Raw genomic sequence first — 15,306 nt, forward strand, 5'->3', positions numbered from 1 at the left:
GTGTTCATTATAAAACTGTTTCCCTCACACTGCAGTCTATCTTCTGATATAAAATAAAACTGCCAGATTGTGTTATTTGCCCATGTTTAGCCGGGCTATACATCACATCCTTGTTAATTAGGATGATATTTCATATCTTCATTTTGTCCTGCAGTTCCAGAGGCCCCGGATCGTCCTACCATCTCTATGGCCACAGAGAGCTCTGTCTATGTCACATGGATCCCACGGGCCAATGGAGGATCTCCAATCACAGCCTTCCGAGTGGAGTACAGGAAGCAGGGTCGCAGTGGCGACTGGATCATCGCTGATGACAATATCTCCCCTCTCAAGCTGTCTGTGGAAGTGCGCAGTCTAGAGCCAGGTATGACAGCTCACACATTAGTGTTTTACTCGTACAAACACATTTGGGTTGCAGTGCTCTCTCAAAAAGGCAAATAACATCAGTATTATTATATACAAAGATGCTGGTAAGAGACAAAATGTAGTATCATTAAACTTACTTAAAGAATTTCAGATAGCTGGGTAAGTGAAAACCAACAGCAGATTTGTGGATCACAAACGTTTTGTTCTGGGCTGTATGATGTTAACAGAGAAAGCACTGCAATTAAAATATTCATAGTTTTTCTATAAACATAGCATTATGTAGCATATGCTGCCAAATGACTTTCCATGTTTGATGGGTAGCACTTAATCCAGTGTGGATTTGGTAAGCTTACACATGTTTCCACTCACAGGTTCCACATACCGCTTCCGCGTCATTGCCATGAACAATTACGGGGAGAGTCCCCACAGTGCCACCTCCAGGCCATACCAGGTAGCGATGACTAGTCCCCCAGTGTCCAACCGCCCTGTGGCTGGACCCCACATCTTTTCTATCGAAGCCATCGGTGATACACAGATCATGGTGCGATGGACTGTAAGTACTGCAGTAGTGGTGACACCATATTTACGCACGTTTACTGGAAAGATACAATTACCAGTATCTCCGCTGATAAAATACCTGGACAATAAAGATGAAATATTATTTTAAAGTGCATTAGCATTATCACATTATTTTGAATATCTGGAGGGTATACCAACCCCCAAACTGTGAGATAAATCAACCCAGAGTCTGGTAAATTCACAGCGCTGTTAGATCACCTATAACATTATGATCACCTATTTGTTTCTACACTCGCTGTCCATTCTCTCAGCTCCACCGACCATAAAGGAGCACTTTGTAGTTTTGCAATTACAGATGGTAGTACACTTGTTACTCTACATACGTTGTTTGCCCAAATTCACCCTGTTGTTCAATAGTCAGGACCGCCACAGAGCAGGTGTGATTAGGCGGTGGGTGTTTCTCAGCGCTGCAGTGACACTGACATTGTGGAGTTATGTTAGTGTGTTGCTCTGGTATGAGTAGATCAGACACAGCAGTGCTTTCTGAGTTTTTAAACACTGAGTCCGGTCACTCTTCCTTCGTTGGTCCACCTTGCAGATGTAAAGTCAGAGACAGTAACTCATCTGTTGCTGCACAGTGTGTGTCGGTCGTCCTCTAGTCCTTCGTGAGTGGACACAGGACGCTGTCAGCTAGATGTTTTTGGTTGGTGGACTATTTTCAGTTTATAAAACTCCAGCATCACTGCTGTGTCTGATCCGCTCGTACCATCACAGCACACAATAACACAAGACCACCACGTCATTGTCACTGCAGCGCTGAGAATGATCCACCACCCAAATCATATCCTGTGGTAGTCATGACCGTTGAAGAACAGTTTGAAAGGGGGTAAACAAAGTGTGCAGAGCAACAAATGGACTCCAGTCTGTAATCGCAGAACTACAAAGTGCTACTCTATGGTCAGTGGAGCTGAGAGAAAGTGGAGCAGGTGGTCATAATTATATGGTCGGTCTAAATGACAGCGTAAAGACTGGGACAAACTGTGCAAAACAAACATGTTTGGAGAAATAAATGTATTGTTGAAATATGGGGGAAAACAACAGAGGAGAAAGTGTACAAGCGAAAATAAATATAAACCAGAGCTTACTCCTGGGCTCTCATGCAGTGAACCGAGCTGTGGTTCATTTTCATTTAAAGGAAGAATTCGTTCTGAAAAAAGACTGTTTAGAATGGGAAAGAACTGTGCTGGGTTGTCTGCTCCTTGTGGTATTTTGATGAAGGCTGGTCACAGATGTTTCATGAGACCCAGAGGAACTGTTTTAACTAAAAAAAACTCTCATAAACTCTGCATAATTAACACATTAACATTTTACAGATTCGCTAGAAGCCTCAGTTGTCTGTATGAACAGCTCTATGATTTTATCTCAGCGCTGTCAGTAGGTATTTTAATTCATGCTGTTACTAATGTTGTGTGGTGGTATGTAGCTGTCTAGATGTACAGAGATACATCACACTCCCGACATTCCCGAAGTGTGTCCAGCCTAATCAACAATGCTCTTAAAAGCATTAGCAGTATTTCAGTAAAACAAATGTTGCTTTCCTCAAGTCTGTGTAGACCTTTTGAGGGATTTCACAGGGATATTTAATACACTGTACCACAGGTGTCATACTGTAAAAGAGCTAGTTTAATGCCGGATTTGTAGTTTGAGCAACACGTTGTTAATGTGTCAGCAACAACAGTTTTCATCCCAAAGGATTAAGCCCTGTGCACCTTATTAGTGTATTATTTAATGTCATAAATACCTTAAACCTTGCATATGTTCTTGTTTAGGAGCCAGTGAAACCTCGTCCTTATTTAATACTCAGAAATAAGCATTTACTTTAAAATGAGATTCCTTTTTTTTTTTACTAATGTTTAAGCCAGGTGCGCCACACTTCACATAAAAGCCTGCCCACATCAATTAGGCTCACGTTACATGCTAAAAAAGCAAAGAGACTTTAAGTTCCCAGCAGCTTCCACTGCCAAAAACACTCATGTCACCTCTGAGCTCTGACATGCTTCAAGTGGGGAAAGTGTGAGTTTATTTTTGTTAGTTTTCACCTCTCTGCCTGCCTCATTTGTGCATTTCTTAGTTCGAGGATGTGTGAAGGTCCATTCGTGTGTATGTGAGTGTATTTCCAGATGCTATTGCAGAGAGGGTTTTCAAACTGGGGTATATTCTATTACCCATCAGCCCCTGAAAAGTTCCCCTGCGGCCTACACTGCTAAAGCAGGCCTCTAATTGGTTGAGCCCACTGTGACCATTCTGTAAGTCTCCAAGTGTGTGTGTGTGAGATAGAAAGAGAGAGAGAGAGAGTGCAGAGCATATTAGGAAGCCCTGTCCAGATACGGCTGTAGGGAGCGGAATAGAGCAAAAGCTATTTTTAGAATAAGGCATGGGAGGAGAGCGTTAAATGAGTGGTATGTTTTAAGGAAATGGAGGAGAGAAAGAGCAAGAAATATAAAAAGAAAAAAAAAAAAGAAGTGGGGTTTGTTCTTGATCATCTTGATCTTAGCGTCTCCAAATATTTGCCTGGGGCAAATTGTTCTGCAGTAAGTTCAGTTTGGTGACCTGTTCTCTTGTGGTTCTTGTGTTTTTTTATATAGTTGCAGTAGCCATAACAGAAGAGACTTTCCTAGCACTGGTTTACAAAGGCTTGTAGTGTACAAAACTGCTCATTCACACACATTTCGGATGTCCTCAGAAGGCTAACTACATGGCATGCCTTATTGACTAGATAATAATGTTTATATTTTTAATACATTAAATTAAAATCTATGGCGGCACGGTGGCGCAGCAAGCAGGTGTCACAGTCACACAGCTCCAGGGACCTGGAAGTTGTGGGTTCAAGTCCTGCTTGAACTCCTGCTCCGGGTGTTTTCCCTGTGTCCGCGCGGGTTTCCTCCGGTTTCCTCCCACGGTCCAAAAACACAAGTTGGTAGGTGGATTGGCGACTCAAAAGTGTCCATAGGTGTGAGTGTGTGTTGTTCTTTGAAGGACTGGTGCCCCCTCCAGGGTGTGATTCCACCTTGTGCCTGATGATTCCGGGTAGACTCCTGACCCACCGCGGCCCTGAACTGCATAAGCGGATACAGACAATGAATTAATAAATAAAAAATCTACATTTTAAAAGACATTGTCTGTGCCACAGTATCTCACCACTTGCAGCTGTTTATTTACATTTTTTTTTCGTTTTGTGTGAAGGATTTTGGGTAAATTAATATCTCTTGTAATGCAGTCTATCTTTGGAAGACCCAGCTTAAATATCTCTGTGTATCTTTATGTAATATTCTGACTGTGATTTTTCTTTCCTGTTTTATTTGTAGTATACTCCTTCCAGTAACAACAACACTCCTATCCAAGGTTTCTACATCTATTACCGGCCCACAGACAGTGACAACGACAGTGATTATAAGAAAGACGAGGTAGAAGGTAAGATAGATCTGAAACGCTGTGATGTGATTTAAATGCATTTCGTTTGGAAATTAGAGAAGCATAAAATCCAAAATGTTTAGTTTGTTTTATTCAGGTGCTCCAGTAGATCTTATGGTGTTGAACACTGACTCAACAATCAGCTTTCTGCATAGTCATCAGATTAAAAGTTTGATCTGTGTTGTCTGTCAGTGTGAAGGTAGCAGCACTGTGCGCATGTAACGTGCATTTATTTTTCCCTTGGCTTTAGTGGCTCATTTATTCATTGTTGCTGTTGTCTCTTTCTTTTCTTCATGGTGTGCCATAGGAGACAAACCTTGACTGTAGACAATCCTTGAAACCTTTCTCTGAGGAATGTAGTTTCTGTGCTCTCACTGTACAGAATGCAGTCAATAACACAAGCAGAACAAGCTCGTGAAACACTACTGTCAATGTGGTCTGTGCTCATGTATCACACATCAACATGCTTAAGTGATTTATTGACTGACTAGAGCGCTGATTGGCCAGGGACATATCAATCACCAAGAAATGCAGACATCCTGCAAAAAACTGGCCAATTCTAAAACCTCCAAGCTACAGTAAAGGACGCATTTGTTTTTGCACTTAACGTTGCCGCTGTCGTTGTTGTGCTTTTCAAAGCCCGCTGTTCCCGTCATCAACTACATTTCACTCTGGTTGTGGAAAAGCAACCAGGGACCAGGACTGAAAAGCGTGTTGAGCCATGCCAAGCCAAGTTGAGTAGGTACAATTCAATGGAGATGCGCCATTAGAACCTTGAGCAAGCAGGTACTTAAACAGTACCCGGTTCCAGTTGCCAGGTACCATTTACCTGTTGCAAAAGAAAAAAATAATGTGAATCTGGTCGAGTTCAGTAGGTACCATGCTGTAGACAATTGCCAATTTTTTTGCGGCCATCTTATTCATTCTTAACCACATTTCTCCATAACATGCTCATGATCCAGTGTCTATACTGATTCAGTCACTGACTCTTTGCTGATTCGTCATCTGTGCAGCTGCAGTGATGGGTGCTAAAAGTGATAAAAGAATAAATAAGCTCTGATGAGGGGGGTTGGAAAATGAAAAGTAGTGGACATAGGGCTAGGTATATATGATTATGTGTGTGTGAATGTGTAATGGATATCCTGTGTGTGAGGGGGCGGACCCAGGGAAGCTCATTCTGCTGATTGATGTGCATTGAGTCTGGAGCGTGGCATAATGAGCTAGGCTAAAATGTGTTTTTAATAAATGGCTGCCTCTCTAATGGGCCTAAACTGAAACCCTACACTCCACACTGCGAGAGGGGGCTTGTACAGCAGAGAGGAATGTTAACAGTGATCCCCAAACCCCACCACCCGCCCCAACATACTTTTTTTTTCCTTCCTGAGTGTTCTAACTATTTTGAGCTCTTTCTCCTTCTGTCTCTTTCTAACAATTTTCCCCCTTGGTCTAATATTAAGTCACATTTACCTCAGCATTGCTTCCTCACATAAGTCAACCTCATTGATCATAAAGAGCATCCTTAGAGTTATCTGTTCTCCCTTTTCTGTGCATGCATGCACTTGATAAGGTCATGTTGCGGCCTCAGGTGCGTGACCATTTACATTGAAACACTGTGCTACAATCTTTGATTAGAAAGCTGACTCAGTAAGGGTGCGTGTCTGTGAGCTAACAGGGCTGCAGTGTGTTGTGAAGTCTGAGTGTGTGTCTTGCTGTGGGAATTACTGGAGCTGGGCCAGAACAAACATTAAGCTGCCTTATAAGGAGTCTGTCTGGAGTAAAGCATGTGTCTGAGGCCTCGTGGGTCTCTGTGAGAGAGAGAGAGAGAGAGAGAGAGAGAGAGAGAGAGTGAGTAAACTTCTGCTCTGGAGGGAACAACACATGCTTTGAGAGAGGTAGCCCCATGTAATTATGCCAAACTAACCCCACCCCCTTCCCCTCTCCTTCCCACAGGCATGAAGCGCTCGCACATGATTGGTCAGCTCCAGCCTGAGACATCTTATGACATCAAGATGCAGTGCTTCAATGACGCAGGAGAGAGTGAATACAGTAATGTGATGATCTGCGAAACCAAAGGTGAGAGAGAGAGAGAGAGGGCGGGAAAGAGAGGGTGACATGGAGGATGTACTGTTATGGGAATGCTATACTTAAACTGAAGACAGGAGGCTATAAAAGTCAGTGCTGTAATTACAGACCTGAACACAGCGATGGTTTTATTAGAGTCAAAGACAATGGCACACATTGTACCGCTTTGCCTTTACCTCATGAACTAATGACTGCTATTAATAGAGGCCTTGGTGAAATCAAAACAAGACTCAAAGCACGACCTGCTGTAACCACATAGATTTGTACCTGTACAAAACTGTCTGAACAGATGTTTGAGTGCATTTTTCATTTTTAACAGTCTTTACAGTCATTACAGTGAATATCAAAAGAAGTTTCATCCATTATCTACAGAGAACAAATTTGTGAAAATTTCCGAAAAGTTTTATGTACAGTTTTTCTTTTCATTTAATGTATAGGAAAAAAAATAACAAACTAGTAACTACAAAACCTTTTCAAAGGCCACTTTCTGTGTTTTATTATTCTGTTTTATCTTCTTCCTCACTTCTTCATCTCTCTCTCTCTCTCTCTCTCTCCTTCCTTCTCCTTTTTCTATCACTCAGCCCGACAGCCTCCAGGTGTTCCGAGCCAACGCCCCATCACCCCACCGGGTGTTTACCCCCCTGAGACTCCAAGCTCTGCTGGTGGTCTGCTTTATCTGATAGTGGGCTGTGTGCTGGGTGTCATGGTGCTCATCCTGCTCGTCTTCATTATCATGTGTCTGTGGAGGAACCGCCAACAGCACAGCATGCATAGTGAGTCCAGATCCAGACCAGGGGAGAAATCCACAGCCACATTTTAAGTTACTCCAACAGGCCTCACCAAGGACCTTTGAAGATCTCTCTTTCTCTCTCTCTCTCTCTCTCTCTCTCTCTCTCTCTCTCTGAATGGGGGTTGAGCAACTGAGTAAACAGTGTGGGCTGCATGTATGTGTGCAAGTGTGTGTCTGTGTGTGTAAGTGTAAAAGTAGTAGCCCAAATATTCCACTCACAGAAATAGGCTACATTCAGCCTTGGTGGATTCTATTAAACAAGTGCTCTGGCACAGCTGGCAGTAGTGTAAACAAGTTACGTGGTGCTTTATGGCCTAAAACTTTATGCTGCAAATGTTTGTATGTTTACATGTTTAGTTGTCGGATCTCACCACTCACAAAAAAAGCCCCTGAGCTAAGCTGAGCTAGCCACGCCTCTAGAATACTGTGAAAGGGAATTTTCTAAATAAATAAAATAACAAAAAAATAAAACAAAGTGGCTTGGTTAGACATGCTAGGCTTCCTCTCTCTCTCTGCTCAGGGTAGAGAAATGGAAGAAAATAATGAAAAGAAATAAGGATATTTCTTTATTTCTGCTCCATATGTAGGTAATATTGACTTGTTTATGCTGTTTCAGATTATTTAGTAGGGAGCCCACTCTAAATTTGGGAGAGTGCTAAATGCATGAAAGTAAACCCAGACAGAACTAAACAACTGTGTATCACACTTTAAATAAAATATTCTGACAAATTAAACTTCAGCTACGTGCAAATAACAGTGGTTTTTCTCCTCAAATCTACCATTCAGCCTTAAAAAAATGCTGAGCACTTAATGTAAATAATTTCAGGAAGAACTGCAGTTCCACACAATCGTAGACGTTACCTTTAACACATGTGCCATACCCAGAAATATTCCACACGTTACCCAGAGGAGCTACATGTGGGAATGCAAATGTCTGTAATGTTTATATGAAATATTACTAGGGCTTTATACTGGGGCCAGCCGCCTTGTACAAAGTTTAAGTAATGTCAGAGTGAGTGCATATATGAATAGTTCACTGGGAATTCATGCCATGCCTCCTGCAAAAATTACACAGGTGCCATCCCATGCCTAAAACACATGGAACATTTCCAGCTGTGAGAATCTGACACGGAAAATCTCTTGCTGTACATTACGTATGTGGAAGGGTGCCTCGTTTCTAAATTTATTTAGATTTTATATCTTTGATTTCCTTTGCTGTCATCAGTCATGCCTCTATGTTGTAGGGGTGTACGATGTGTCAAAAAAGGATATCATCATATAGTCACCTGCGTTACAAATGATCATCTCTAATGAAGTCAGTGCTCTTTAGGGATGACATCCATGATATGCTTTGAAAAAGCATTTTGTTTATCAAGATAAACTGTATCACAACAAAAATAACATATTAACTGTTTGCCCACTACCAATATATAGTGTGGGATGTTTCAATAAAATGTCTCCTCTCTCAATGTCTATTATCCTTTCCCTCTCCAGAGTATGACCCTCCTGGGTACCTGTACCAGCCTGCTGAAATGAACGGCCACGTTTTGGAATATACGACTCTGCCAGGCTCCAGTCGGGTCAATGGAAGTGTTCATGCTGGCTATGGCCACGGTGGACCGGTCATGCCTCAGAGTTGCCATCATCTTCACCATAAACTCCCAAATGGCCTCACACTGCTCAATGGCTCTGGGCCTCTCTACCCTTCAGGGCATCCTCACAGCCATGATACCACCCTGCCCCACACCACCATGGACTATGAACACACCCACACCCACCACATGCACAATGTAAGTGTGTTTCCATTGTGAACGTGCTCATTATCATGGGTTTATGTGGCCAGAGCTTATTCAATACATGGCAAAACAAAGTGAGCAGTATTTTCGACCGCTGTATATTTTATATTGACTTCAGTAGTTTATGTTAATCCTTAGTTGACTGATGTGATCCACAGTTGCCAAATGTGAATATCAACTATGACTGAGATTTCAGCAGGGCTGGGCTATTTGGCCAATATTTGTTTTTGTCTCATTTATTCCAAGGGATCTGTAGCATTTAGGTCCATTCATCATGAAATCAAAATAAATAATAAATAAATAAATAAAATTATGTGGTTAAAAAAATGGAGAAACATGTTTGGACAGCGCTGATATAAATGCAGATAGTATACAAATGACTCTGACCCACAAGGAAAGATTTCACTGGAATGATATAAATCATTTTCTTACCATAAAAAAATACACATATTAGTCTTTTATCTGTCTCTTGTGTAATGAAAGTATATGTGGGGAAAACCCAACTCAAAAAGAGAGCAAAAAAAGAAAAAAGATAAATAAAGAAGATTAAAAACTTCCTATACAAAGTTTTGAACTGTAAATATATTGTACTTAACCCTTTCAAAGACCTGTAAGAGTGGGAAAACTAGAATGCACCATCACATATAGGCATGTTATTACGGTAAATTAATCTGCAGACAAAACATGCCCCCTACACGTTCATATATTTTTAATTCATACACCAGAGAATGAGAAATGAGCATATTATTGTCTTCTTTATGTTCATTTACCATAATAGCATGAGTATATGAACCTGATAACGTGCTGTAAAAATATATAAAGCAGACCCACACTAATATTTTATAAAACAATAATATAAAAGATAAAAAATCATGGGGCAAGTTATTGCTGCTTCTTTTCATACAGAAGTATATGTTTTTTAATAATATCAAATTGCTCTATGTGGATTAATTTTATAAAATATTAAGGGATATAGATACTTTATTAAAAGAATATGGAATTTTCCATCTAATGCTTCTTGTGAGCTGTCACATCAGTGTAAAAGAGTCTTGCTAGTGGGAGAAATGCTGGAAAGCTAATCTTGTTTTTGCTGTGGCAGGGGGGAGGAATGTACACAGCTCTGCCCCAGACAGAGTCTTCAGACTGCATGAACTGCCAGAACTTCTGTAACAACAACAGGTGAGAGAAAGCAAGCTGTGGATGAAACTGCTGTTTAGCATGCTTCCAATTAAGAAAGCAATCATCTGGTGTTCAAGCCACCTCTGACCCGAGAGTGTTCTGGTCCAGACACACACACACACACAGAGCGCACCATGCGGCCATCAGTGAAACTTGTTTATGTATTCTAGTGTGTCCGGCACTAACAGTTTATTCGAAGTGCAGCCAGCGGGACTCTCTTAATGAGAACAGTGTTTACTTCCCTCGGGCTCAAGGGGCTGGGTGAATGGAAATGATACGACTAAAAGTCATTCAGAGCTCACTGTGTGTGTGTGTGTGTGAGAGAGAGAGTTTTTGTGTGTGTGCATTAATCTGTTTCAGAGCTTGTTTACTTGTGTCTGTGTGTGTGTATTTATATTTCAAGGTTCTGTTTGTTTTTGTGTTTATGAATGTATGTCAGTGAGAAGGCAGTTTCTACTTTGTCTTACCATCCAGCGTAGAGGAACGGCCCTGGTCTCTGATAAAAAGCCCACAGGAGCCTAATCATAGCAGTGACTGATGGGATTAGAAGAGTGATCTTTGATATCATCTAAATATAAACACGAATGCTGTTCTATCCAAGCAATTACACAGACTAGGCTCATTGACATGAGATTTGGTGAAACAAAAGAGATAATAAACAGGCTGCTCAGCTTTTGTAAAGACATTCAAAGTACCATGAAAAAATAGCAAACCTAGGGGGAAAAACTGGACAGCACTGGCACAACTTGCTAATTGCTTCTTTAAAGCAAAAACAAATGTCTCTCTGCAGGATCCATGACATAATTAACTTTTAGACATGGAAAAGAACAGAAACCCATTGATTCAAATGGGCTTCAGCACCTGCTGCTGTAAACAGAGGGAAATTACAGTTCATGGTACTCAACTGAATGCTATATAAGTGACAGATGTTGCATTATGCTACAAACGTGGAATTTTCCTTTAATATTTACACAATAGCAGAAATACATTTAGGCATCCCACTGTCCTCACTACTGAAGACTGTTGGCTTCTCTGTATATTAAATATCAAAGTTTGGGTGTTACTAAAGGCAGATTTATGCTGCTGTGTTGACTCAACGCAGAGTCTAAGCTTTAGCCTGCGCAAGTGCCTGACGCCGTCATGAGCATTTATATTTGTGCGTTGGTGTGTCTGCGTCACTCTGCAATTACACTACACAAACACTAAGGCTGTGTTTCAATACTGGCTTTAAATTGCCCTCGCTCACCTCACCTCACCACTTCCTCTCAGGGGAATCCCTGACACCATCTTAAGGGTCACTCCATTTCTGCATGGAATGAAGTGAAGTGTGTTAAATGAGCCCTCAAAGGGGTGAGGGAACAAGTCAACACTGATGTCCACTTCAAAAGCAGAACTTACTTGGAATGCATTGGGATTTGATGCAGTTTCCATAGTAACAGCAAAAATTAGTTGCATAAAGCACTTTAAAGTGTGTGGAAACCAAACATTTCTTCACAACATCAAAACACATGTAATACATTATTACCAAATATGTATTTTTCATTGAGGTTAGGTTATAAGTTGAAAACAAACCACTCATTCGATGTTAAAGTCTTGTGATCACTCTTCACCTTTTCCTGTGACAGTGTAGACAGCAGCAAATGTAATTTCAAATCACAAAAGAAATCAGTTTCTCACTTCTACTTGCCCCATTCTCCCTTTGCACTGTGAGTGGCCACTTGTGTGATGTAGGTCCTACACATTCACAATGGAAGTGCGCAAGAGAAAGTGGAAATTGGAATTGAAAGGAAGTTTAATGCTGATTCTCAAATATATTCCTCTACACTGTGTAGTAGTGTTGTATTAGGGCACTAATTGGAACAAAGCATAGTTTAATTGCAGTACAAGCAAAGAAACAAATATAAGCACGTTTTTTTCCCACGTGTTCCTTCTCCTAGTGAGGTTTTTTGTTTTTTGCCCTCTCTCCCATTCTGTCCAAACTGATGTCCAAGGAACTCTTACAACATGAATTTACTGCCATCTGCACACTCTGTTGTGAGGAGAAGGAGTTCATATTACTAAAGTGCCTCGATTTGACTTTATCCATGTTCGTCCAACTGCAGACCAATCACAGACGTAGTTACATGTCTGAGGAGGTGTGTGATAGAATGTGGTGTAGGGTCCAGTGCAGGGTTCATGTCTATGCGGGATCTACACATTGCTTATGGGGTAGGTGCAACGCAGAAGCATAAATTCACAGATTCAGTATTCACAGATCCTTTTTGATTTACTGTTAAACGTTTTTGTAAATAACTCCAATAATAATGTAGAAAGCAAATAGTGCTGGGTTGTTCTCAGAACTTGGAGGCAAAGGACAGAACTTTCAGCATCTATAAAAATGCCAAGGCAGCAGCAGAGACAGTACTCAGTAAGAAAATACAGTCTGTGATTCCAAACACATTTAAATGTAACTGACATAGATACACATTTCATCATGTTTATTCACAAGTTACTGCCACATCAGTGTGTGAACACAGCCCTCGTGATTAGTCAGACACTCTAATCTGTGATGTCACTTAAGCAAAATAAACATACAAGTAACATTCAGCAAAAATACTGGAAGCCAAAAACACAAAAATAAATCACGCAGATTATAATGAAACACACTGGACACCTACACACACACACACACCTACACACTCATGAGTCGATAGCTCATATCAGTACAAGTGTGAAAGTTGGCCAAGCCCTCATTACAGCAGTGCTCTCTGGCAGCTCCGAGTGGAAAGAATTGACATTTTGGCAAGAGAAGGCCCACTAAGAGGCATAGGGTGTGTATTATTCAGACAAGTGTATTTGGAGAAAGTTTTAGCATGTTTGGTCAAAGTGCCTTGTTGAGAGCCTTGGGAAAGAAGTCTAGAACTGCTCTACAACTCAGTAATCACTCTTTGTAGCGTCAATGTCAGAACAAAACATTGAATCCGCATTTATTACTATTTTCCTTACTGCTGTTTCATGACATTGACTAATAAAAATCATCCAAAATCATTTAAATAAGGTTTAAATAAGAATCAAAATTATTTAAATTTAAATAAGAATCTTTCTCTTAAGAATCTTTTTCCATCTTCTGAAAAGTTACCACACTCTAGTGGTTCACTCCTTTGTCTGAGCTGTGTGTGTGTGTGTGTGTGTGTGTGTGTAAAACCAGGTGTTACACGAAAGCCAATGGAAACTTCTCTGGTGGCACTCTTCCCTTAATGCACCGTGTGGCACCCTGCCAGCTCAACGGCCTCGAGATGGTGCCCCTGAACCACGGCTCACTTTGCTGCCGCGGTGAAGACAGCCCGCAGCTCCATGGGAACAGCGAGCAAGAGCCAGCCGTAGAGACAGAAGAGGACACGACCCTGTCCCCTACTCACAATCCCTCCCATGTGCCAGTGGACGTGGAGCCAGGCACTGAGCCAAGAAGAGGTGAGGCAAAAGTCCAGTAAAGGGTTCCTGATCACACTCCCAGCACAGTTTATTAAACAACAGAGGTGTTTAAATAGAGTTTTCATTATATACTTTTGATCTACGATTTTCAGGGCAGTACTAGATAAATTAAAAGTGGTAAATGTACTACAATGCTACACTGCTTTTAGAGCATGTGTTCTTCGACAGCTTGAAATGGACTTACCTTTTTAGATTTTGACTGTTATCTGCAAAAACTACAAATAACAAGCGCTTAGCAAGTCTTTAGTTATATTTAGGGCATCATTTGTCTTCAGAAGTGTTCAACAATCATGTATTATCACCTGCACATAACTCTTCTGTAATATGAAACTAAATTTAGCTTCTTTTTCAGCAGAATTATTTCAAACCTTCCATTTCCACCTTAAATGTTGCAGTAGCATCACACGCCAAAATGTATGAGCCACCATTTAAGGTGGATTTGGAAATGTATGTCTCCACAAAGACATCAGTGTACAGCTAGTGATGTTTTCTGGTTGTTATGAAGTAAATGGTCGAAATATATTGAAACTATATTAAAATTCAATAATATAATGGTTATTATTGTTTTCTAAGGAGATGACACTACTCTTAACCAAGCAAGATACTTTGTTGGACCTGAAAAGTATTAGTATATAAGTGTTTTATAAAATAGCTTGGAAATGGAAGTGTTTAACGCTATAGACGCTAAATCTGTTTTGTGTTTTCATATTTCTTTAATCTCTCCTGTTCTACTCTGTTTTCTGTTTTTGGGGCATGACACAGAGCTAGAAGATCCAGTGCAGTGTGTGGACTCAGACGAGCCTGTGGTGTGCTGGGAGAGGCTGGGCCTACCTGATTTGGACTGTAAAGAGAAAACTGCCTGGATCTCTACTGCAGGCCTGACTGGAGATTTTATCCAGCCCACAGTTCAGGAGATCTGAACACATGCGTAATCACATACACACCACATAAACAAACACACACACATAAACACAGAGACATTAACAGACTCGCATATACACACTGCAAACATGCAAACATACATGGACTAGGACAAAGGAACATGCGCCAGAGGAGGGAGGAAAACGTCTACCACAGAAGGAGATGGCCGGCAAAGGCATGATCAGAGACTATGTGTAACCTGAAGGACACTATACTGAGTGACCAGGCTGGATGGACAGCGATGAAAGAAAGCGATGAAAGAATTAAAAAATGCATGTAAAGAGACACAGATGGATAGATCTTGGAGAAGCTGAATCTGTTTTATCTGTGGGAAGGACCTTTGATTTAAAAAAAAAAAAAAAAAAAAAAAAAAGACAAGAAAAGAAACTCTTTAGATGACTTATTTATTTTTTTTAGTAGTAAAATATTATTTCATATGAATGTATCTGTTTTAAGAAAAAAAAGTTCATCTTTTATATTATTTATGCTTTTTTTTGGATGAGATACTTTTTATTTTTTTGTTGTATATGTCTATTTTTGTCTCCTGCGTTCCACACAGTGTGGAGTTTAGCCATTGTATGTGTAAAGTTGTGTAATAATATAAAGAGAAGATATGGAAGAATCAGTTCTTTTTTTTGGTGCCTTTTTGAGTTCTATTTGAAGAGGGTAATAACAGGGATATGCAGTACGGGAAAAAATATATTAAATCAGGAT

General features: G+C 40.6%; 1 protein-coding gene across 2 annotated transcripts in view; it reads left to right on the forward strand.

Moving 5' to 3' along the window:
* The window catches only part of cdon (cell adhesion associated, oncogene regulated), a 53,461-nt gene extending 38,222 nt beyond the window's left edge, over positions 1-15,239 (forward strand). Inside the window, exons 12-20 of one of the 2 annotated variants that reach the window (XM_066685447.1) lie at positions 155-361; positions 735-916; positions 4,248-4,353; positions 6,304-6,426; positions 7,017-7,208; positions 8,720-9,015; positions 10,121-10,200; positions 13,388-13,649; positions 14,421-15,239. In XM_066685447.1, the coding sequence (XP_066541544.1) occupies positions 155-361; positions 735-916; positions 4,248-4,353; positions 6,304-6,426; positions 7,017-7,208; positions 8,720-9,015; positions 10,121-10,200; positions 13,388-13,649; positions 14,421-14,591 (1,619 nt within the window). In that variant the 3' untranslated portion in view covers positions 14,592-15,239. Of the gene's footprint in view, positions 1-154; positions 362-734; positions 917-4,247; positions 4,354-6,303; positions 6,427-7,016; positions 7,209-8,719; positions 9,016-10,120; positions 10,201-13,387; positions 13,651-14,420 lie in introns of both variants that reach the window. The other variant, XM_066685448.1, reaches the window with a different exon arrangement.
* Positions 15,240-15,306: the final 67 nt, after the last annotated feature.

This window comes from Hoplias malabaricus, chromosome 11 (assembly GCF_029633855.1).
Source record: "Hoplias malabaricus isolate fHopMal1 chromosome 11, fHopMal1.hap1, whole genome shotgun sequence".
Lineage (NCBI taxonomy): Eukaryota > Metazoa > Chordata > Actinopteri > Characiformes > Erythrinidae > Hoplias > Hoplias malabaricus.